Source organism: Polypterus senegalus, chromosome 10, assembly GCF_016835505.1.
Source record: "Polypterus senegalus isolate Bchr_013 chromosome 10, ASM1683550v1, whole genome shotgun sequence".
Taxonomy (NCBI): Eukaryota; Metazoa; Chordata; class Cladistia; order Polypteriformes; family Polypteridae; genus Polypterus; species Polypterus senegalus.
Window position 1 is genome coordinate 81,610,019 of NC_053163.1, and position 26,522 is coordinate 81,636,540.

General features: G+C 35.1%; 1 protein-coding gene across 8 annotated transcripts in view; it reads right to left on the minus strand.

The window, feature by feature from the left end:
* Window positions 1-26,522, minus strand: part of diaph2 (diaphanous-related formin 2) — a 1,278,655-nt gene that overhangs the window by 870,506 nt on the left and 381,627 nt on the right. For all 8 annotated transcript variants that reach the window (XM_039766010.1, XM_039766009.1, XM_039766012.1 and 5 more), the window contains 3 exons: window positions 22,457-22,567; window positions 19,940-20,052; window positions 7,645-7,761 (listed from right to left, as the gene is read on the minus strand). In XM_039766010.1, coding sequence (XP_039621944.1) covers window positions 7,645-7,761; window positions 19,940-20,052; window positions 22,457-22,567 — 341 coding nt within the window. The remainder of the gene's footprint in view (window positions 1-7,644; window positions 7,762-19,939; window positions 20,053-22,456; window positions 22,568-26,522) is intronic.

Genomic DNA, 26,522 nt, shown 5'->3' on the forward strand with positions numbered 1-26,522 from the left:
TGAAAATTCCAAGGCAGCAGAATTTTTGACTTGCATATACAGAACTAATGAATTTCAGTCATGCAGAGCAACTTTCATCAGTTGCCTCCACTTATTGCAGTTTCCCCTCTGACTGAAACGGCAAGTTGTTATTCAGTGAAAATAATCCAAATGTTTGTTTTTAATCTTTTCTTATTGTACATTTAAACATTTGAACCCAGGTTCCCAACTTTGGCAACCTTACAGAAAATGTGGTCAATTGACATACACATACAGTATACTGTGCTGTATGTGGACTGCAAACCATATAGTGAGAATTATCTATGCACATATGGAGGTAATGAAATAATTCATAAATAATGTTTACTATTGTTTCCCTTCAAATATTTACTTAAATGCAGTAGTCATTTCTTAAGGTACACCTGATCATTAATGCAAATAGCCTGCTGTTCCAAACAGCCAATTATGTGGGGACAGTTAAGACAGATGTTCTGGACATTTGATCATTTTTGGGGGGCACAGGGGGAACACAAGACAAGCCTGAGCCTACTGCATCCCCTACATTAGCTGTTCCAGAAGTTAATACAGCTACTCAGGAAACAGAAATGTTGCAAGGTCTGTTTAGCTTCAACATTAAAAAACAGATCTGTAAAATACGCCAGTATCAAAAAACGTTTTAGGGCTACAATGTATTTAGATAAGGTAGATGAAAATTGATAACATTACTTTTGCTTTTCCATTTGGAGCACAGGCAGGTGAAGTGACATGCTCATGGTTACAGTGTCAGTAGCAGGATTTGAACCCAAAAACCTCCAAGTTTTAGGCTAGGGTCCACAATCTAAACACTATGCCACTCTGTCTGCATTATTATAATGAAGTAAATTATAGTGCCGTTTTAATCAAATAAAGCACAGACAAAAACCTTTGTTTACAAGGGTAGGCTTAAACTAAACTATAGTATGGCAATGATTTAGTTTTCACTGTTAGTGTATTATGGTAAAAGGAGATACAGGAAAAATAAAGGATTCCATGTTGGAATACACAACAGCAATGTATAAATTCCCAAATATATAATTTCACTTAATGAAAAAAGGGGATGGTGTACAGTCTTTAGCATTGTACAGGGAGAAAAAGACAATGCTCTTCTCTGGATATTGCTAAGCTCTGATTGCTACGCAGCGAGGGTTTCTGCCAGTGAATTAAGCTCCTGCCTGTCACTGATGTGCACCTAATTAATATCCCCATACAATGGCCTATTTTCAGAACCCTCACAGCTGTATGAAAGTATGTAAAAGGGATTGCTTGACCCAAAACTGTCAGGTCACACTAAATAGGTGCACAACTCATTTCTATAAACCCAGTATAACATATGTTACCATATAATTACTTATGCTATACCTTCATCACAGTAACAGGGGAAAAATCTTTACTTTGGTAGTTAGTGAACACTGCTATATCTACCTCATTAGGGATATTTTTTGTTAACTGGGATTGTATTAATATTGCATTTTACAGTGTTTATCAGATGCTTCTGAAACATTACATTTATCAAACAGAAATAGCAAAAAAATGTTTCTAGATCAAATTTAAAATTTGGCCACACAAACTCATAGACACATCATACAAGTGTGTTTCCAGTGAGTACAATACAAGTACAGGATAGTGTGTGACAGTACAGGACAACAAACAATTACTGTAAAAACTGTAAAGCCTGTATCCAACTGCCACACAGGTCGGAGCAAATAAATAACATTCTAAGCTGCAAGCTTACAAGTCTTATTTACTTACTTATTTCACTTTTTATATATATGGTCAGTACTTTCATCTTTTACATTTACAGCAACTTTAAGGAATTAAATATTTAATCTGTTAAAGTAGACATTTGAGTGTAAAACTTGCACAACAGACTTGAATGTTATAATTCAAAAAAGCTTCTTTCATATTATGGTGCATACACGAGCAATATAAATCGTGCAGTTTAGGCATCCTTTGATCTTAACACATTGCTTAATTGTAATTACTGCATGCCTTTGACAGCATGATGGAGGTCTTATAAAAAAACTAAAATTATCTTTACATTCATTTAGTCAAGTAGATGTTCTACCCTAGTATTTGTTTTAATTACTTTTTTGCAGCTTAAGCTAGTTATTCATTAAAAGTGCCCATTGGTAGAATCTCATTCAAGTACCAAAGAAACAGTTTGTAAAGCACTCTGTGCAGGGTCAAAATAAACTAGACCACGAGACCTGATCAGATTATCTTCATTTTCAAGGCACATTTTAACACAGGTTGTAATTCAGTAGTAAAATTCAAGCCAGAAGAAACCTGTGTTGGAAAATTAATGTAAAATTTTCAAATCAAATGGCATAATAATATTGGCAAATGGCAAATATTATAAGAAATGCAAGAAAATGAGATTTTTTAGACAAGAAAGGAGAGATAGTGAGAATAATACACTTTAAGAAAGAAGCAGCAAATGATGTAATAGAGGAACAGAAAATGATAGAATTCTTGATACAGACAACAACAACGTTTATTTATATAGCACATTTTCATACAAAAAATGTAGCTCAAAGTGCTTTACAAAATGAAGAATAGAAAAACAGAAGACACAATAAAAAATAAAAATAAGTCAAAAGTTATGTGTCATATATTAAAGTGCATTTTTATAATTAAACTAAAGACCACAGGTGTTAGCTGTTCATTTTTTTTTAACAAAATGAAATTCTGTAGGCTTATTGTTCAGTGAGCATAAAATACAAAAATAAATAAACTTTCAATAAAATATATATTTTAGCTAATAAAATATGTACAAAAATAGGGCATACAAGAAAATAAAATGCTTCTCATAATTGCAAGCTGTCATATTGTTCATTTTTGTCTGTAATGTATATATACATTTATATATATATATATACACAGTGCATCCAGAACGTATTCACAGCACATCACTTTTTCCACATTTTGTTATGTCACAGCCTTATTCCAAAATGGATTAAACTCACTTTTTTTCCTCAGAATGCTACACACAACATCCCATAATGACAACGTGAAACAAGTTTACTTGAGGTTTTTGCAAATTTTTTAAAAATAAAAAAACTGAGAAATCACATGTACATAAGTATTCACAGGCTTTGCTCAGTACTTTGTCGATGCACCTTTGGCAGCAATTACAGCCTCAAGTCTTTTTGAATATGATGCCACAAGCTTGGCACACCTATCCTTGGCCAGTTTTGCCCATTCCTCTTTGCAGCAACTCTCAAGCTCCATCAGGTTGAATGGGAAGCATCAGTGCACAGCCATTTTAAGATCTCTCCAGAGATGTTCAATCGGATTCAAGTCTGGGCTCTGGCAGGGCCACTCAAGGACATTCACAGAGTTGTCCTAAAGCCACTCCTTTGATATCTTGGCTGTGTGCTTAGGGTTGTTGTCCTGCTGAAAGATGAACCGTCGCCCCATTCTGAGGTCAAGAGCGCTCTGGAGCAGGTTTTCATCCAGGATGTCTCTGTACATTGCTGCAGTCATCTTTCCCTTTATCCTCACTAGTCTCCCAGTTCCTGCCTCTGAAAAACATCCCCACAGCATGATGCTGCCACCACCATACTTCACTGTAGGGATGGTATTGTGGTGATGAGCGGTGCCTGGTTTCCTCCAAACATGACTCCTGACATTCACACTAAAGAGTTCAATCTTTGTCTCATCAAATCAAAGAATTTTGTTTCTCATGGTCTGAGAGTCCTTCAGGTGCCTTTTGGCAAAATCCAAGCGGGCTGTCTTTTGCCTTTTACTAAGGAGTGGCTTCCGTCAGGCCATTCTACCATACAGGCCTGATTGGTGGATTGCTGCAGAGATGGTTGACCTTCTGGAAGGTTCTCTTCTCTCCACAGAGGACCTCTGGAGCTCTGACAGAGTGACCATTGGGTTATTGGTCACCTCCCTGACTAAGGCCCTTCTCCCCCAATCGCTCAGTTTAGATGGCCGGCAAGCTCTAAGAAGAGTCCTGGTGGTTTCAAACTTCTTTCACTTACGGATGATGGAGGCCACTGTGCTCATTGGGACCTTCAAAGCAGCAGAAATATTTCTGGAACCTTCCCCAGATTTGTGCCTCGAGACAATCCTTTCTTGAAGGTCTACAAACAATTCCTTTGACTTCATGCTTGGTTTGTGCTCTGACATGAACTGTCAACTGTGGGACCTTATATAGACAGGTGTGTTCCTTTCCAAATCATGTCCAATCAACTGAATTTACCACAGGTGGACTCCAATTAAGCTGCAGAAACATCTCAAGGATAATCAGGAGAAACAGGATGCACCTGAGCTCAATTTTGAGCTTCATGGTAAAGGCTGTGAATACTTATGTACATGTGCTTTCTCAGTTTTTTTATTTTTAATAAATTTGCAAAAATCTCAAGTAAACTTTTTTCACATCATTATAGGGTGTTGTGTATAGAATTCTGTGGAAAAAAATGAATTTAAGGCTGTAATATAACACAATGTGGAAAAAGTGATGAACTGTATATATATATATATATATATATATATATATATATATATATATATATATATATATATATATATATATACTATATATTTGCAGCTGGAGGTCTACAAAAGGAGATAATGAATCACGTATCAAAAGTAGTTTTTTTCCCTTTGTGGATCTCCAGCTGCAAATATGCTAACCGTATCACAGACCTTCTCTTCCATATACTGTATATATATATATATATATATATATATATATATATATATATATATATATACATACACACAGTATACATTTGTATATTTTCTCACACAATAAATTAATTACATATATACAGTATGTGTATATTCTAACACAATCAAATTCATCTTTATTTTTTTCTTTTTCCAATCAAAAGTGTAAGCTGCTGCATTTTAAACTAGCACTCTGTCCAGCCTCAAGCAGCATTTGCTTTACTTTAGAGGAGAAAATAAAGGTCTTTTTTTTACTTTAAATTACTTTTTTTTCAGCTTATTACTCCACTTTTTTTTTTTTTTACGTAAAGGCTAATATACCAATTGCCTCACATTTACTGATAAAACAAACTTCCACTCGCTGCTCTTTGTTTACACTGCAGGAAGTTTGCTGAAAAAGAAAAAAAAAAGACACTGGTTTAACAACCATAAAACTTTGGGTAAAGGGGCAATAAATTACTGTAAAGCATAGAAAAGCAGATGCTGAAAATTATCATTTTTTGCGATCGGCCTTTCTGCCATTCACAGATTGAGTCCTTTTTTAGTAAAAATTGTCCGATTTTGATCAGCAGCTGATCGATTAGAACATTCCTACATTTTATTTAAATCAGGTCTAAAATATCAGTATTTATGGAATTAATGGATCACCCTTGTGCTTAGCAGTGGTACCAGTTAGGAATGGTTTTCCGTTATAACAATGGAGTACTTGTGATGGTTTAAAAAAAGAGCCTGACGATCACAGGAGAGTGGTGGTATATTAGCGCAATGTTTACTAAACATCTTGTTCTCTGCTGTTGTGTTTGGATTGAATAAATGTCCTAGCATTTCACAGTTGAAAGGAGTATTCCGTCTGACTACCTGTCTTGTAATGGCTAGTCAGTGGCAACATAATTATTAATTTAATTATTTTAGAATTTAAGCTGGACTCTGCCTTAATAAAGGATCAAAACACCATAGCACTATTAAAGGACTTGTGAAACCTAATGCTTTTTTCAACCCATACCATAATTTTAATTTTGAAAAAGAATTAATGAAGATTGGCCTTTTTTATGATTAAGTTTTAAGTGCCTGACTGTTCAGTGTCTAATATGACCTTCTACAAGCTTACTGATTACTAAAAAAACATGACTTAGTTAAAAGCAAGTGGAAGATGTAGCAAAGAAGGGATTTGAAAGAAAACAGAATAAGGGCATCCTAGAAATATACTAAAATGTCCTTAAATGACAAACAGGATAAATAAAGCAGAAGAAAAAGCTGTATCATAAACCAAGGTAAAGATTATTTTCACGCTGAACAATCTAAAGGTATGAACATATTTAAATCATTACATTTTTCTCATTTCGCAAATGACTTTATTCATTTATCATATGGTAAGAAAATAAAAAGTGTACTGATAATTATTTATCACAAAGTGTATTAAGCAAATAGCCATTGGGTGATTACATACTGTATTCTAGTTATGAAAATAATAGTTCTTTCTTTCTTTCTCTCTTTCTTTTTGAAATGCTGAATGTTTTGACGCAGCACAAACATTTGAATGGATAGGCTTTTTATTTATACAGAATAATGAGAACTTGTATGGCTTACTCTGTCTCATGGCATTCAGGGTAAATTGAGAAGGTCTAACAGGTTTTTATTTACTTGCATATCAAACAACACCTGTTAAACTGCCTGGCTATAGTTGTAGAATAAATAAAACACTAAAATACAAATATTTATCATTCAGTATACAACCAGAGAATGTGCTTATAACATTCAGAAGGACAGTTTCTAAAATTTGCATAAAAAAATGTGCATTTGTATAAGCATGGACAGCTTACAGCTTTCACTGATAAAACGATAAAACCAATAAAAAGGTTTGCTTCTACAAAACGAAAAATTCTTTTGGCACTTTTATTCAAAAGACTTATTTAGAAAATTCTTACTTCAAAGATGTATGGGATATGCTTTAACCTTTTCAATTGACAGATTTTAGGTAAGCTATTGCAGCGTTAAGCTAGAAAGGTTTGTCATGCTGAACATAAGTGACATGTATTCTTTTGAAAATTAAAAGGAAAAGTAGGATTCAGAGTATTTTGCTTAGTCAGAAAGAGTAGCATTTGATTACCATGGGAATCAACCTTGAACATGGTGATAATGAATTGGTACCATTTTCCATGTTTTGAGAAACCGTCTGTTCATCTAGTGGAAAGATGTTTTTTGTTTTTTTTTTCCCAAAAGCTGATTGTGTGACAAAATGCACCTGTAACATCTGGGCTTACTGGAAGAATTATGTTCAACAAGAATGCTATGCTTCATACCACCTAGAACTGTTCCGATAATCTGGCACTGAAATATTGATTTATAACCCTAAATTGTCATTACATTGGTTCAAAATCTTCCCTGCCTGCTTTCTCATCAAGTACTGTGATTATTTTCTATATAACTTTTAACACTTAAATAAATTAAACTTGCAGTAATGCTGTGACTTTATAAAATCAAACATCTACTGTACTTTCTATATCTGTAGTTTTAAGAAAGTTTTCAACAGTGAAATAAAATGGTCATTGACATTACTTAACATCTAAATATTTATCCATTTCTTAATTTTATTTATACAAAACTTAAAAAAAAACTTTTCCTGGTTAGAGTTTTGGGCAAACACAGCTTATTGGAACAGCAACACTTCCAAATGGTCAGCAGAAACCAAAATAAAACTTAATCTTTGTTTTACTGAATGAAGTTCACTTAAACATGGAAACACAAAATCCCCACAGAAAGTCTTCCCAGCCATGAACCCGAAGATCAAAGCTCTGCCAGAAAGCAACACTGTCTGCAGTGCCAACGTGACAACAATTTTCATAACCGTGATATTCAAATTACTTGTAAGAAGGGTAGGAAATTATTTAAGACAGAACATACCATACTGCTTTGAAGAGAAAGAATAAAATCATAAGATGTGCTTACCTGATATAATAATCATTCCTTATCAGCAGCAGGTGTTGGAGAACTGAAAGGAGGTAATTCTCGGCTGTAGTATCTTTCACCATGTTCGACAGCAAATGGTACACCTCATTCATGTCAGTATATCTTAGGTTAAGGAAGAACTTGTTATTTCTTTTCAAACTTCACAGTGCTTGCTGCAATGTCAGTCATGTTTTTATGATGCCTGCACACATATATACATAAAAACAATTAGTTGTTAAACTTAGATTTCTCTAAAGTGTACACTTGCATCTTTCATGTTTATCATTCATACCAGGACGTATTTACATTGTCACATCTTGTAATAAACTTTGTACTTTATGAATGTTTTAGAATTGTGCCAACTTCTCTATTCTAATGAAACTATGTTGCGAAGCAAAATGAAAATATTTTTCCCAATAATAACAAGGTCTGTTCTTGTAAACAAACTAAGCTTATTTTCCAAAGATCAATAATTTAGGGGGTTTCAAAATGAACTTGCTGTGCATGTGAAGGACCAAAAACATTTTATTTCCATGGACTATTCTACTTGAGTATCACAATAAAAAAGGTAGGTGCACATCTTACCTTACTTATACTGACATACTTCAATAACAAAAATGATCATAAATGTGTAACTGTTTTTATAGAACATTTCTAAATAGTAAGTAAAAATCACAACAGGGGTACTATTATGTTCAAATGCACTCAACATCAAATAAAAACAATTGACACACTACTGTGAGGTATTTATAGTATCCAGCATAACTACTATATTTTTCATATTTTAAACATTAATTCCGGGAAATAAGATCATAAATTACAATGAAACACATTTTTATATGCAAAATTATTCAGCAAAAGAATAGCAATCATGGCTAAACTCTGCAAGATGCATCCTGTATCCATAAGAGCAGCATATGCCTTGGCTTTAAAATATGACAGCTTGCATATCATTTACAAAAAAGACTAATTTTGTACAAACACTGACTATTTTAATGGCACACAATCCAAGATAGGCTTCTACCATATACCCCTGAACCAGAAAGCAGGGTTAACAAATGGTGGATCCTAAATGAGTATACATAACCTATTTTTTCCCTAGCATCCATCCATGTACATTACAAAATGCCTTATTTTCCAATGTGTTATTACTCCTGAATTTGAATTAAAACTTAAGATCAAGGTTTGTGAAGCAGTCATGTAACACACCTCTGATTCAAATTAACCTGTAAAACCATTTTAACAGATTAGTCTGTAGTGAGCACATGATCCAGTATGCGGTGTTGAAGTTGTTTGGTTATGTTCTATTACAAATCAACAATACTTGAATATGACTGCTGCACAGTCAAATAGTATAACATGAGAAAAATCTGAATGTGCTTTTGTTATTACATATATAAGATAAGGCCTTCCTACTCTTCAGTGAATAAACTGCACACAAAATTCTGAACAGTAATCAAAATAAAATCTCAGAAACCAGGGTTAGATTTCTGACCTTCATTTGTGGAGTAATTACACATTTTTAAATATTGTCAATTTTACAGTGTTAAGTATAGCCAAATGTAGAATTATTAGCAATTAATTTAAACTCACTTCAATGTCAGGACTTAGCAAATGAGAGATTTTTTTGTACTTTGCGATCAATTATTCAGACAGGTTCCTTCATGCATAACCAAAAGTTGTAATGATTTCTAACTGCTGTTTTCCCATTAGGGATCACAAGTCTTAAGAAGAGTAAACAGAGAGTGAGAAAAATTGGTAAAATATAAGGTCCCCCAAGCCTACCTGTCAGAGTAAGCCTTTAATGGCTCTTGAAATTAATCAAATGAAAACTCCATAGGTCTGAATATTTAAGGTTAAAAATCATACAAAATGTATTAATCAAATTCAAATATTGCCTTAAATCGGGCTTTAAACTTCAGAAAAAATATGTTCATAAACTCCCAAGTTATATTGATTATATGTCAAAGCAGGCCCCTTTGAGATAAGCAGCAATGTACCAATGTTTAATGCTGATGCTGCTTAGACAGAAAAAATAGCATTCTCTTTTTCTTGTTTATTTATTTTTCAAACTTTATGACATTTACTTCTATTGTCCTATCAAGCATGCTTGTCTGAATAAATATCTAGCAGCAAAATTGCTGGCAAATGTGTGTAAATTGTTAGAAATTGCCAGCAATTTGAACATCAAGAGGCACTTGTTCTTAGGGCCTATGCTAGAAAAGTATAAGACTCGCATTTCAAGTGTGATCCAAGTTTTAATAGCAAAAGTCAGAAGTGCTAAATTTCCCCATTCCTCTTATGCCACAATGAGTGATGACAACATGTCAAAAAAGTTTTTTCATTGCTGTAAGAAATCTCCCATGCCCAACACAAATTCTAATCTTTTTCTATTATTTATTGGATTAGAAAGTAATTAAATGTCCTTTGAGAGGTCACTTTGAGGCTGACAACATTTTATGTCACAATCTGCCTTATACAATGTAAAATTCAGCAATGCACATCCCACCTGAGTTTATCCTCTTCCTTTTATTTATTTGATCAAAAAGATAAAATGATCAAAGTGAAACAATAATATATTGAGGGAAATAATGTGGCATACTAAAAAGAAATATGATTCTGATTTTAGACTTCAGAAAAAATCTGCCAAGTTTTCACGTGTGTGTGTGTGTATGCGTATGTGCTCTGCAAACATTAGATGCTTAGTTTAAACAGGAACAGATATACAGTAAATTTCATCTAAGTTAAGAATCTATAGTTTGCAGAGCACGTACATCCTCAAAGAACAATTTATCTAGCAGTTTTCACTACTTGCCTTATCCTTCTCCAAACACACCTCAGAACAGATGGGATAAAGGATAGAATGCTCATCCATTAAGTCATTAAAACATTAGAACAGGACATTCAGCCCAACAAAGCTTTCCAATCCATTCCACCTGTTTTCTAAGAAACACAGTTTGAATGGACCATAGAATCCTACTAACTATAAAACTACTTAGTACTTTATTCCACGTGCCTGTAACTCTGTGTACAAAGAAAAACCTTCTAATACTTGTGTGAAATTTACCCTTAACCTTCCATCTGTTCTCCATGTTTTTGCAGTGATTACACTGTACTACTTCATTTCATTATTTTAAAGTCTTCAATCATGTTTTCTCTTAATCTCTATTTGCTTAAGATGAAAAGTTTCAACTCCTTCAGTCTTTCCTCATAGCTCATACCTCTCAGTCGTGAAGTTAGACTAGCTGCTCTTCTCTAGCATTATGTCTTTTTTTTAGCATGGAGACCAAAACTGCAAAGAATACTCCACATGATGCCTCATTAGTGATTCATATAGCTTAAGTGTAACATTTTTTGACTTGTATTTTACACGTTGTACTATATAACAGAATATCCTGTTAGCTTTCTTAATGGCTTCTGTACACTGTCTAGATGTAGATAATTATGAATTCACTAAAGCTCCTAGATCCTTTTCATAAGGTCTACTTTCAAGTTTCAGGCCTCCCATTGTGTATTCAAATCTGCCATTGGTACTTCTTAAAATTCATATCATATTTTTACTTATGTACATTAAATTTATCCATCCATCCATTTTCCAACCAGTTGAATCCGAACACAGGGTCACGGGGGTCTGCTGGAGCCAATCCTAGCCATCTTCCACAAATCTGCCGACGTTTGTACTCTGTCCAAGTCCTCCTGTAATGCTTCTGCATATTCTACATTATGTGCCATTCCAACTAGTTTGGGATCATCTGAAAACTTAACTAGCTAGTTGAAAAGGGCAGGGGCCCCAACACTGATCCTTGAGGGACAATACTTTTAACATTATCTGATTCTGATAGGGGCCCTTGCACCATAACTTTGTGTTTCTTGTGTTTGGGTCAATTTCGTACTCATTTGCACATTGCGCCTTGATTTTCCACTACTATTAGTTTGATGTAGTCTCTCATACAGTGGCTTTGTTAGGGGGGACATCTGGAGCCTTAACACTAGAATCCCTGAAGCCTATGAAAAAAGTCATAATCCCACAACAGTACCGAGAATGCAGTCAAACGTCTTCTTTCTTTGGCGCATACACCGTCAGCATGGCACTGCCAGATCTAAACATTAGCACGGAGAGTTCCTCGCGTACTGAAATGTCTACTGCTGCAGGTGAAAGTTGCTGTCACACATTTCGTAACTGAACTTTTCCTAAATAAGGAGTGGCATTGCACATGTACTTTGTCAGCATGCCTATGTCGATTAAACACAGGAAGATCTGCAGTCTACCTGTGGTTTTTTGCTGTAGGAAGATAAGTCAATAAATATAGGTAAACAACATTTAATGTGGTGTTTATATACAGTGAATCCAGAAAGTATTCACAGCGCATCACTTTTTCCAAATTTTATTATGTTACAGCCTTATTCCAAAATGGATTAAATTCATTTTTTTCCTCAGAATTCTACACACAACACCCCATAATGACAACGTAAAAAAAAGTTTGCTTGAGATTTTTGCAAATTTATTAAAAATAAAAAAATTGAGAAAGCACATGTACATAAGTATTCACGGCCTTTGCAATGAAGCTCAAAATTGAGCTCAGGTGCATCCTGTTTCCGCTGATCATCCATGAGATGTTTCTACAGCTTAATTGGAGTCCACCTGTGGTAAATTCAGTTGATTGGACATGATTTGGAAAGGCACACACCTGTCTATATAAAGGTCCCACAGTTGACAGTTCAAGTCAGAGCACAAACCAAGCATGAAGTCAAAGGAACTGTCTGTAGACCTCTGAGACAGGATTGTCTCGAGGCACAAATCTGGGGAAGGTTACAGAAAAATGTATGCTGCTTTAAAGGTCCCAATGAGCACAGTGGCCTCCATCATCTGTAAGTGGAAGAAGTTTGAAACCACCAGGACTCTTCCTAGAGCTGGCCAGACATCTAAACTGAGAGATCGGGGGAAAAGGGCCTTAGTCAGGGAGGTGACCAAGAACCTGTTGGTCACTCTGTCAGAGCTCCAGAGGTCCTCTGTGGAGAGAGGAGAACCATCCAGAAGGACAACCATCTCTGCAGCAATCCACCAATCAGGCCTGTATGGTAGAGTGGCCAGACGGAAGCCACTCCTTAGTAAAAGGCAAAAGGCAGCCCGCCTGGAGTTTGCCAAAAGGCACCTGAAGGACTCTCAGACCATGAGAAACAAAATTCTCTGGTCTGATGAGACAAAGATTGAACTCTTTGGTGTGAATGCTAGACGTCACGTTTGGAGGAAACCAAGCACCGCTCATCACCAGGCCAATACCATCCCTACAGTGAAGCATGGTGGTGGTAGCATCATGCTGTGGGGATGTTTTTCAGCGGCAGGAACTGGGAGACTAGTCAGGATGCAGGGAAAGATGATTGTAGCAATGTACAGAGACATCCTGGATGAAAACCTGCTCCAGAGCACTCTTGACCTCAGATTGGGGCGACGGTTCATCTTTCAGCAGGACAATGACCCTAAGCACGTGGCCAAGATATCAAAGGAGTGGCCTTAGGACAACTCTGTGAATGTCCTTGAGTGGCTCAGCCAGAGCCCAGACTTGAATCCGATTGAACATCTCTGGAGAGATCTTAAAATGGCTGTGCACCGACCCTTCCCATCCAACCTGATTGAGCTTGAGAGGTGCTGCAAAGAGGAATGGGCGAAACTGGCCAAGAATAGGTGTGCCAAGCTTGTGGCATCATATTCAAAAAGACTTGAGGCTGTAATTGCTGCCAAAGGTGCATCGACAAAGTATTGAGCAAAGGCTGTAAATACTTATGTACATGTGATTTCTCAGTTTTTTTATTTTTAATAAATTTGCAAAATCCTCAAGTAAACTTTTTTCACGTTGTCATTATGGGGTGTTGTGTGTAGAATTCTGAGGAAAAAAATGTATTTAATCCATTTTGGAATAAGGCTGTGACATAACAAAATGTGGAAAAAGTGATGCGCTGTGAATACTTTCCGGATGCACTGTTAAGTAACATATAAATGTTTTTCATATAAAGACCATCAAAAAACAATCGCAAACAGAACTTTGCATGATACCTTGGTGAGCTTTGTAGGTCATGCTGTTTCGTTAAAGGACATGGGTGTGTCAGATTCACTTGCAGGATGACACCTGACCTCTTGCTGCATCCAAATGGTGCCATCTGTTGCCTTTACGCCTAGTGCAGCTGCTTTGTTCTTATGTGTGACTAGAAATTTCTTGCAGGGAGTGCTTCTGTTCTCTTTCTCCGATGTAGAACCCTCATCCTCATCTGAGTTCACCTCTGTTATAGCACATCTTTATTTTAAAACTAAGTGTCAGATTTGGGGGCAGACGGATGTGAACATGGCTGAGAGAATAAAACTGAACAATAAAAAAAAAATGCTAACTTTTAGAAGTACTATAAATTTATACAGGCTGTTACAGACTCAAATCATATGTATGTTTTTATTCTATAATAGCAACAATAACAGCAGCTCACTACTCAAAACGGTAAATCTAGGAAGGACCCAGAATTAAACCTGCAACCTCTTGATTATGAGTCAGCAGTTCTTACCTCTACACCAGCCATGCTGTCATGTCAGGGTCGTATCCTAACCCGATTTCTTTTTCTTCGGTTATATTCTTGAATAAAAGTGCACTTGTTTTGTTATACATACAGTGCAACCTCGATTCACGACCAAAAAGCTCGCCAAACTTTTGCCTCGGTTCACAACCACACACTCGGTATACGAACAAGCCAGTTCCCCTTGCCTGCCTGAGCTGAGAGAGAGAGAGAGAGAGAGAGAGAGAGAGAGCAAGAGCAAGCGAGCACGTGCCTGCTGGGGAGGGGGAGGAGGAGATTGCTGCACATGTTTGCCTGCCTATTTGCAGGCTGTACGTGCTAGCGCACCATCCCCCCAGCACAGGCAGCCTGAGAGAGAAAGAAAGAGAGAGGGAAAGCGAGCGAGCCACGTGGCTGCAAGAGCTCTCTGTTCATTGTTCTCCTTCCATTTGCTTCTAAGCAAGTGAATAGTGGTGAGAAGAAAATTGAAATCGAAGTAAAGAAAGAAATTACAAGAGGTGGAAAAACTGTTTACTAGTTTACTCATTTACCAATCTGAGAACCCTTGTGCTTTCAAGCAGCACAATGTAAACAAAGCCAAACTGCCAGTAATGTGGGGCACAAACACGAAGGATTGGGTCACAAGGAGTTTGTTTTTTAAATGGCTGCATGAGGCTTTCACTCCCACCAGCTAAACAGCTAAAAGCACCAGAAACCCAAGAAATCACAAGAGAGAAAACACCTGAAGGAAAACACTTCATGCCAGAACTCGACTCATGCAAGGTTAGTTTTCTTAGAGGTTTGTACTGTACTGTACAGTAGTTTTTGTACTACGGATTTTTCAAAAGTTAGTTTATCAGATCATGCTGTGATTTGTTGCAGTGTTGCTTTTCTCTTTTTTCAAATGTTCGTTTTTTTCCCTGTGCTTAAAACTCATTAAAAAAATTGTTTACATGGAGGACTTCATCGTGTGATTTGTTGCAATGTTACTTTTTTGGTTGCTTGTGAGTTGGTTTTTAAATGCACTTCGGATTTGTTCGCTGTTCGTTTTTTTCTGCTGTGCTTAAAACTCATTTTAAAAACAGTGTTTACAGCGATCAGGCTTTAAGTTTAATAGCGTGATCTCCTGCAATCTTTCTTTTTTGGTTGCTTGCGAGTTGGTTTTTGCAAGCACTTCGGATTTGTTCTAATCTTCGTTTTTTTTTCTGCTGTGCTTAAAACTCATTTTAAAAAAAATGCTGCGTGAGCACGTGCTACAGAGAGATTAGACAGCGCGAGCGAGCAAGCGCAGAGAGAGAGAGGGCAGCTGACAGGGAAGGGATTGGGGGGGAAGGGTAGGGTGTGTGTGTGCGCGCTACAGAGAGAGTGCGTGAGCCAGCCTGCTCCTGTAGCGGAGGGAGGGGCTTTGGTGGTGTGTGTGCTACAGAGAGAGAGAGAGAGAGAGGGATAGAGCGTGAGTGAGCCAGCTCGTGTAGCTGAGCAGGGAGCCTGGGTGTTTTGTGTCAGTGTTATTCAATGTTTTTACATTAGTTTACTATTACACTGTGCATTCTATGGTGTAATTAACTATATTTGTGCTTAATCTTTACATATATTTACATACAGTTTGTACGGTCTGGAACGGATTAATTGTATTTACATACAATCCTATGGGGGGAAACTGCTTCGTTCACCAACTCGGTTTACGACCAAAGTTCTGGAACGAATTATGGTCGTGAACCGAGGTTCCACTGTATACATTTTCTGAAAGTGTTTATTTAATACTTGGACTTCAGTCTTCACACTTTATGTCAAAAATTCTCATTAGTACTAGAACATGAAAAAAGTTTCTGTTTTAGCTAGGTGTTCAACATTTCTTGCCTCAGATTTCTAGTCATCCTACATTTACCCAGATTGGTGTAAAGAAGGAACACGCACAAAATGCATGTGTTCCAAATAATGATATATTATTTACCCTGCACAACTCCAGGCATCTCACACACAGATAAACAAGGCTTGAGCTTGGAGTACTTTTTTTGGGGTTTAGCAGGCTACTTGCTGCTTGTGCTGATCGACACATTTGCAAAACAAAAGACACCAATGGAGTGGTGCAAAGGAATTTAAGCTGGCTCAGGATTACAATTTTTTTCGGTCTTTCTTCCTCCTGTTTTGCATTTTGACAACACTCATCACTTGCACGAAAACAACATGAGGGAAACTTGTCGCCAACCTCCCCGTATTTCATAAAAGGAAGCATTTAAATGGAACTCAGAGCAGTTAAATGTGGACAGTGTATGGCTACGCTGAAGAATCCCTAACCATCCTTACTTAAACTGTTTTAAAAGTCAGACAGATAATTTTAATGGTTTTACTTGATATTTATAAATTGAATATGACAAAAAATAATATTATATTAAAATCTTTAATGCTATAAGCTCTGTAAGAAACAAAGCAAAATACTTCTTTCCATCATAAAATATTTGGTAGTCCTTCTGTTCCAGATTACATTATCAGTTCTTGTTTGAAATCCTTCCTTCTGAGAACCTACTGATCATGTTTCAATTTATTTTCTTACGGGTTATTAAAAGGAAGAACAACTGTCACTTTATTCGTAGAAGTGAAGTCCTTTAAAATCTTCTTCCTAATGAACTAGCAATCAGTGTACTTATTTTGCTACGCAGCTTTAATCAATCATATTTTCTGACAAGTAGCAAACCTCCTTCCATTAGTGACTTTTATTTTTACTTACTTGTCAGTTTTATGCATTATTAGTTTTAGGACAAAATATGATTTGGATATGATATATTATTAGGTTATTCTTTTAATGCTGACAAATATAAACATATTTATTGTGTCAGTATATACAAAGAAATTACACAAAGCACATGATGCAATCGGAAAAAGAAAAGAATTTATCTTCACTCTGAATCCATAATCCTGTCTCTTTTTCACCAAAATGCTGTAAAAAGGTAAAACTGAATAAATGAATAATTATTATATAAAAATATGATAGTGGCTATCTATGACAGACTTCAGTCAAGCTTTTTCTCATTTACAGATATGTCACCAATACATTTAAATGCAGTCTGTTATTTATGAAAAGGTCACGAGCAATGTGCTGCTGAGGATATGTCAATTTGATGTGATAGTGGGTGGTCGGCAAAATTTAGGGGAAAGAGGTACCAAAGGTATACTGTGTGCAACCTACTTAGACCAATCAGAAAAAACAGGTAAAAACAATAGCCAGCAGACATGATGAAGACCTTCCTACAGCCCTCTTTGTCTCAATAGAGAAAATTATAAATTTATCATAATTGTCCCAGAACCACTATTTGCTAGGTTCAAATACACCTTCTTCTCATTATTTTAATTCCAGTGATGTGCTGTTTGATTAACAAAGCACTTTAAATCAAGGTGATATGAGTGAGTGACAGACTGAGTGAGTGACAGACTGAGTGTGTGCGATTGTGGATCATTTGATGAACTGACATCCATGCCTTGCTCTCCAAGTTGATAAATAAGGTTTCCACAACTCTCGGCAATGTACTTGGAAAAAGTGGGTAAAAAAAATAAATAAATGGGTGGAGGACTGCATTTAACTTTCTGTTTCTTGTTTAAAGAATCCTTACTTGAAAGTAGTAAAACTTCACATTTTACTGTTTCAGACAAGAATATTTGTTTTGTTTAAGCACAGCACAGACATTTCAAGTTATTTAAATGGATAAGAAAAATGAAGCCTCCTATTAAATTGCATCTCTATAGCCAAAATCTCACTGAATTGACATTAGTGAAACTGACCCCAGCTAGCATTTAAAAATGTTAATGAGTTCTTCAAGAACATAAAAATGCTAAGATTTCAAGCTACAAATTCTCATGGGGCCCATGCTTTTTGAAGCATGCCTTTTATGACCTTATTTATGAAGGTGAAGGTCTAGATTGAGAATGTCTCATCTTTCTCTCTCTGTATTTAATTACAAAATTACCTTGGAGAAGTATGCACAAAGCACCTCACATTAAGAAACAACCTTTTAATTCATGTTTTGTAGCCCACTAGTTGAAATAAATAAATACATTAAAAAGCATTTATTTGCAGGGTAAAAAAAGAAAAAAGGCAAGCAAGGCACCAGAAGCCTCTGGTAATTTTAGTATTGATTGCAATAAGATAGCAAAGAACAAGCCTGAATTTACTTTAGTCAATACAAAAAGATATTTTTCAATATTATCTTTGCTTTGGCTTTTGGAGCATACTGCTATATAGCATGTGAGTCCATGTTTTGAACACTATAAATAAGCATTGTCATTAAGTGTGTTCACTAGAGCTGTATTAAAGGAAAACCATTTCAGTGGGCCACAAAAAGGTCAAGGAGAGGTGACCAGTTCCGCTACTCTATCCTTAATGACAACGCACTAATACCAGCCATGTCCTATCTTCAGATTTCTAAATGGATACTTAGGCATCTTGTCCACAATTTAAATGATCCAGTAGAAGTCTATTAGAGATAATTTGTCATCATCAGATATAGAGAGAGAAAGAAACGAGTCAGAGTAGCACATGAAGAGGATTACAGAAACAAGAAGAGGGTCCAGCTAAGCCTTTAGCAGCATTTCCAAGTGGGATCCCGTCGAGTACTATACCTTGACTATGGGCACTCTAACAAAACGAGAAGATTTTCAGATGAGATTACTGGCTGTTGCGAAAACAAGATGGATTTACTTGTCAATAAAGAGTTCTAAAGAGTTTTAACGCCACTCCCATGATTTGCATTTAATGGCTCTTTCAGCTACTATAAAGTTTCAATTTTCCCTTTGGAACAAATAAAGTAAATCTAAAAATCTTATTTAATGTCAAGTATACTGTATTACAATAACTAATACAATTTAGAAAATGAATGAATAGCCTTTACAAAACATAATAAAAAGTTCTCAAATAGTGTTTTTCTAACACCTTATGTTCTTAAGCATATTGTCACGTGAATTTATCAATTACAAGTGAAGAAGAAGAAACTATGCTAAACGCTACTGTTTTATACAAAAGCAGCATACAGTTAATCTTAATGGATTGTAACTGATATAAATAATAAAACAAAAGAATCTTATAGAAATGGAAGAAGTGTACAGCAAATGACTTAACTTTGTTCAGATCAAACATCCATTTACTGAAATAAAGCTGTGGACCAATTTGTATACAACTGCAAAGATAATCTGACTATAAATATAGTAAACATTGAAAGATATCATTTATTTAAAAAAAAATGAGGAAAGTAGATAACTGGCAGTAAAACACATCTATACAGCTTTGAAACCAAACCAATTATAATGGCCTGTTTTTTTGCCAGAATTTTCTAACAAAGAGCTTTATAATGAGGGAAGAACTGTTTTATGCGTGGAATCTTTTAGTAAACCTGAAATAACAAGCAGGAAGGCAGCACTACTGTGAAGTATTTAAAAAACAAAAAGGAACACACTAAACACGCAATTTTAGATGAATAAATATGTTTAAATAAAAGGTCACATCTTAGTTTCATTGTAATGTCAAAAATAAAAATGTAATGAACTGAATGAAGTCAATTTTTTTTTAAAAAGAGAAGGTTGCTCAGTTAAGAAAAATAAAGATAAATGCATAAGTAACAAAAACCTAATCAGATCAAGATGCCAAAATCCCCATTTAATGAGCAACTAGAAGATATGGAAAATAATGAGGTCAGTTTTTAGAGGATTTTGACTTTGGCTTTTTTACCAATAAACAAAAAATATGTCTGGAATGATTAGGAAAGGATATTCCATCTCTGTTCGTATGTCATCTAGACGATGAGATAATTCAATTAAGTCATCGTCTTTATGTTCATTGAACACCTTCAACTGGATATCAAGTTCTTCAGTCTCTTGGAGCTCCTATGGAGAGAAGGGAACACAAGCAGTTACAGCCTCTTCAGTTAATGATTTGCATTTTCTTAACTTCCACTTTTTTTACTTCACCTCAATTTATAGTATTTTCTACATTTATTTATGAGGAACTAAAGGCCACATGATAACTGTCGAGACAGATCTTTAATATTTTTACCACTGATTAGTTATGTTTGAACACACTAGCCGCGACACCATGAAAGATCACACATTCATACGTATTGTATTAGGGTAGGAGGTGAAACTGAACTGGTTAACTAAAACAACAGGAACAGCCCCTTTGAATCTTGGGTCAATATAACTGTCAGAGAGGGCATAACAAAAAGAATTGTGTGAAAGTAAAAAATTAAGATCATGTGTTACTTTTAAATAATATTTTATTTTCTAGTCACTTAAAATTATAGACTAGGAACTTTGCATTCAGTATGTCATAAAGAGACTAAGAATGCATCCCACTGTTTTTCAAGGGACACTGCTAGAAAAGAATGCATGTGCTGTATTTTATCCTTTTATGTTATAAGCTTACTGTTTAAATAGTCACATTCATTACATATTTCAAAAACAAACTGCCTTGTGGCAGCTTATGTCACTGCACAAGATGACAAGGTTGCAAATGTCTTGGCACTTTCTTATACAATGTGCAATAAATGCAGAACTGCATTATTGCCTAAAATATAAAAATTTACACAGCATATTGCCGTTTCCCACTTTCGTGAACACTCGCCAATTGCTTATAGCTCATAAGACGTACGACGTTATTTATTAGACTAGAAAGCTGCTAAGTAAGAGACAACACTGATTACCTCCCAAGCTGAAGAAATATTAACATTTAGTCAGGTAATTCAGTGGTTTTGTGAAGGAGTCCTTAGAAGGTCTAGAGACTCTGGCATGCAAGACAAAACAGATGTTACGGTTTCATTTCACCTTACATAGTTTAACATGAACTCTGCCTTGACCCTTCATGAAATCCGATTGTGAAAATGTGTCATTGATATTAGCAACTGGCATGCAAGCAACGTCTTCATCTAGCAATAATGTGATGAAAAAGATTGAAAAGGTGGGTAGTGGAGCAGATAAGCATGATGGGCAAAAAAATCTGCCATGTAAAACATTAAATTCTAATTAGGCACAATGCATGTTCCTTTCGCTCAGCAGAATAACGATGATTAAACAGTAAATGTTGAGGACAACCTAAGTTGAAATCTAGGCAATGTACAGTATATTCCTTTTGTATAACAATAACTTTAATATCTTATACATGAAGACAGTATGCGAGTGATAAATGGTTACTTAACAAGAAGTGTTCTTAATTTTGCATAATATAAAAGTTACTCATGCTTTCTTCAGTGTGTCTTTTATGAAAAACATTATCGCATTTATCATTGTCTTTAGCGCATACACCTATACAAAATAGTATAAAAATGTTGATTCATGGGGTTAAAACTATAAAAATAACGATATGAAGGGACTGCTGTAATCATGCAGGATATAAAAATACAGACAACTTTATAAATAGCTTTACCTTTTTCCACAAGAAATTGAAGTTTTAAAAACTCATATCTAAATGCTAGAAGATTATAAGAGAGCTACAGTTGGAATATACTGTGCTGCGCTTAATATTGTGCAAACTTCTGCAATTATTTTACTCAATATGAATATTAACTCACAAATATGTTCTACTGTGTCCTCTTCAACACATATTTTTTGCAACCAATAAAGAATTTAAAGCTTTAATATTTATCACTTCAAATTAAATATACATACTGGGAAAAATGAAATATAACAAAATTTGTCAAGATATCAATCATTACTCTGTGGCGATGCCAAACCATCTGTCAAGTAAGATGTCACTTAATAGGAAAATGTTGCGATTCATGCAAATTTTAAAGGGATGGCACAATTGTGGGTGTCTGAGACAGCGTATGGATTAAATTAGTCTGTGTAAAATATTCAAAGTGGTCCTTTTTCCACTGTCTCCATGCTGAAAATTTGCAATTGTGATTTACCATATGCATCTCAAAATGTCTGTGAAATCATAAGATAAAAATGCAAATAGATCCTAAAATCGAGATATCAATGTGAAAGCTGAAAAAGAGAGCAAAGGTAAAGGACTATTAAAAACTATGTTTAATTATGTTAAAAAAAGACAGTGCAGCCAATTAAAATATTAGAAGTTCATTATTAAGTGTGGCAGCTTCTAAAGAAAAACATTTAACAACATTTCTGGCATATTATCTCTCATTGTGACATAAATATTCAAGAGATGTCAAGCAACTTGTGTTCAGGCTTATCTGCTCTGAACAAGTAATAAAAAATAGAAAAGAACAAAAAAAAGGTTAATAGATAAGAAAAGTAGACAAAAATACTGAAATAAATTAGCCAACAAACTTACAGGTAGGATTTTCTTCAGACCACAGCGCAAAAATTCATTACGGAGATGTATCCGGAAATCAAGATCATCAGGAGATGTGACCAAGGCATTGATCAACTGCATGCAAGCTCCCTGTTACAGAAGAAAAAATATGAATATGGATGACAAATAATAATCAAATACAAACTGTTTTCTGGTCTTCTAAATTCATATTTAAAAAAAATTCAATAACATACCACCATTTAGGCTAGCGTGTTTAGGAACTTGCATCTTTAGTATAGAAGCATAATGTTTTTAAACCTAAACAAGACAATAATTCACATAAAAATGTCACAACAAGGCCCAACATTATGCCAGGAGATGTCTAGAGATGAACCTTAAGTATAAGTGCATTCCAAGGATGACTCATAAATAAGAACATCAGTCATTTTCATAATAAATGGAACCACAAACAATAATTACATTTTTTGAATTCATTTATTAATTTGTATATTGCTGATGAGCTTCAGTGTTGTTGCAGATGAGCTTTTTTATTGTGAACTCAAATGTAGTCACCATTTTAAAATCCCTGAGGGGCAAATAAATAAACACTTATGCAATAAGCATATTTTAAGTTTTTATAAAAAAGAATGGCCTTCAAAACTCAGGTTAAGAATTCAATTGTGCCGCTAGCAAAATGTCAAGGCTTTGTGTCTGCACAGATTAAAACACTTCCATTTTAGCATTTAAATCTTCATAATTATAGAGAGGGAACCAAACAAAACACAAATCAGAATCACAAATAGGCTCAGAAACTTTCCTATAACAGCTGCACAGTTCTAATTGATTTATCTGCAGCCTTGCACACTAAAGAAACAAAAAGAAAGATGCTGATGTGCATTAACTGGCTATAAGGTGGCTCCTGGGATTGACTGAAATCAGGAAGGATGTTAATTGCACAGAGAAATGTTCTGAAGACAACAGATCAATAGAAGCTGAAGTATGTCATGACAGACACCCGAAAAGTAGCCATTATTAATCTTCTCTGACAGATTTGTGTTTACCAATGCATTTTAAGAGACCATGGGGAATCCTGTCACCCTGATTTTTATGAATAGCTTCAAGTGTAGGTTTTTCTTTCTGGCTCAGAGCTGTTGTAAATAAGGTGAATCCTGATGAATTCCCCCGCCCTCAACCACCACCAAGCCATCGGTAGACTGAAAGAATATAAGGAATCCACTAAGGCACAGTGGCATAAACAGATAATGCACTATTCTGTCTCCAAAACATACACGTACAAAAGAAAACCATTTTCTGAATGGCTATATTCAGCAAAATGGAAAAATTAACTTGGGAACCACAAGTGTATATCAATTTAAAAATGTATTTTTCACATACCATGACAGATGATATACTATAAATTCTGCCTTTACTGAGCAACAGATGTGTTTCAATAAAGAGTTAAATCTAATTAGCTATTCTTCATGTAGTTATTGATTTTACTGTGCTAAATATAAGAAGCTAAAGCTGCACTGCAATTCTGCATACATAATTATGTCTGCCTTAGTTTAACTATTAGTAAGCAGCTCGACGCATTCATTCACTGTTTCATTAATTTAACTTGCACGGAATATTTGTCTTTCCATCAGAGAATCGCTCTCTTTCATTTTGACATTTCAACTATTTTGCTGTACTGAAGTCTGTACATCTAGCTTATTTTACATTCATCAGAGAATACATGAGGGCAACAGATTTGTCTTTGTAAGTTGCACTATGTGATGCAAAATGTTTTCCACTTTTAAAGACAAAAAAAAAATGGAAGACAACATAATAATGTACCTGTCTGGATAATTTTATTAAGACAATTAGTAATATGACTGAAACAGTTGCCTGAAACTAGATTCTGAAAGTGCATGATCATATGTCCAGTTATAAACCAGAAGAGAGCAACTGCCACAGATGCCATTTTTTACTTTAAAATGAGTTGTTCAACTGGAACATGGGGCAGGGATGGAAACTGTTAGAAGATTAATTTGACATAAATGTCATCCAAAAATCAGTCAGGCAGTCATTGTCCAACCCACTATATCCTAACTCAGGGCCACGCGGGTCAGCTGGAGCCAATCCCAGCCAGCACCGGGTGCAAAGCAGGAACAAACCCTGGGCAGGGCACCAGCCCACTGCAAGGGTCATCCAAAATAACATAGCTAAACAGGATAAGACTCCATGTAGTGTGATAGCACACTGGGGCCTTCAGAGTCTCAAGTAATAAATAAAACATTATTATTATTATTATTATTATTATTATTATTATTATTAGAAGCAATGGTATTTGGCAAAAGTTCCGTGCTATAGGACTGTCATACTATGTTGGGCCAAACAGCTTGCACTGTCAAAAAAGTTCTTTGTAGGGAGAATTCTTGTTTGCTTTTTAAAATATTTTTTATGGCATTTTCTGTGAAATTAAATGTTTAAAGTGTGTTTAATATAGTATAGTACTGTGTAAATATTTATAACAAGAATTTCAGTTAATTGTCACTCTTACCTGTGTACAATAATTGCACAGTAATTACCACACCAAAGAGATTTATGAAAAATAATGTTAGCGTGAAATCTAAGTGCAAATTCCTTCATTTTATTATTCAATTTTTAGAAATTCCATTATAGGTTAGCTCTAATTTCCCAGAGATTTAGCTAAAAAACATTATTTATGTGAAAGTTACAGACTCAGTGAAAATCTGTAGTCCTTCAGAATAACTCTTGAACTTCTCAGCAGAATTAAATAGTCATATTGTACATTAAAAGTAAAGCAAAAAGAAAGGTGAGTCACTACGGTTACAATAAGGCAAAAACCTTCATAGAAAAATACCTGAAGCTGAAGAAGTTTTTAATTGCTTTGAACTTCATCCTCAAAGAAGTAACAAGACTTCTTTATAGTTAGTACAATTCCATTCATTAGCCAACATTTCAGACATTATAGAAAAAAGTTGTATATTAAATCAAAAGGACTAAATTTATAGAGTTGGATCTAAGCACTGAACAATCAAAGGCCTGGACATCTTACCTCATTCTTAATAAACAACTTCATGACAACCTTTATGTCATATTAAAATGGATACCTGATTTGCTAGGAAGACTACTGTCTTTGTAATGTATTCCTTTACAGCCTGCCCTTGGAATTTATAAGCAGTAATGAGAAATTTAAGGTAATGAAAATAACAAATGAACACAGAATATTTTTCCATTGAAGAGGAACAAAAAAATGACCATCAGCAAAGTAGCCATACAAAGCAAAGACGACAACTTTGTCTGAACTTTCAGTCCAAAGCAGTCTTTCTGCCAAACTAGAATCTTTAAGCAAGAAAACTGTGCCACAGCTTTCTTAATATTTAACAAGGTGCAGAAGTTGGTAATCATTATTATTACCTTATACACAGTAATTTATTCATATATATATGTAAAACAGAGACCCCATTGTAATATAATGGTGACTCAAGTACCATGGCTAAATAAATTATTTAGCAACAGACTTCTTAAATAGTTGCAATGTTTGGGATGCACTGTAATGCAAAAAATGTATAATGGAAATTTAAAGTAAGGCTGGTTGCTTGTAATGTTTATAGATCAGGGAAATTCTCTTCATTATCAATTAAAACCTCTAAGCAATTTTTGAGCATAGTTATGTCTGTCTTCCTGCAAAATCCTTGGCATCATATGGTACTACTGTAATGTACTCTACATGATATCCATGTAAGAATGTACTGCATATACAGTGCAGTAAAATTACTAAACAAACATTATCTGAATGGTTCCAGTCTACCAATAATCTCCTTACACGATTAAAAGTGGCAGGATATCTTAAATACACCTATAAAATTATTCAGATATTTGCACTTTGATTCCAAGGCAACTTCAGAAGCCTAGCACTTTACGTTTGTAACTGCTTTTCCTAAAGTATTAAGCAATACAATTTTCTTGACAAGTAAAGTCGCAAGTGTGTCAAGAAACAAAAATTGCTTTCATCATGACATATATTGCGGGAGTGAAAAAAAAACCCTTTTGCTTTAAGAACTGTTCATAATTAGACAGGGGTTGGTTACAGTGTACA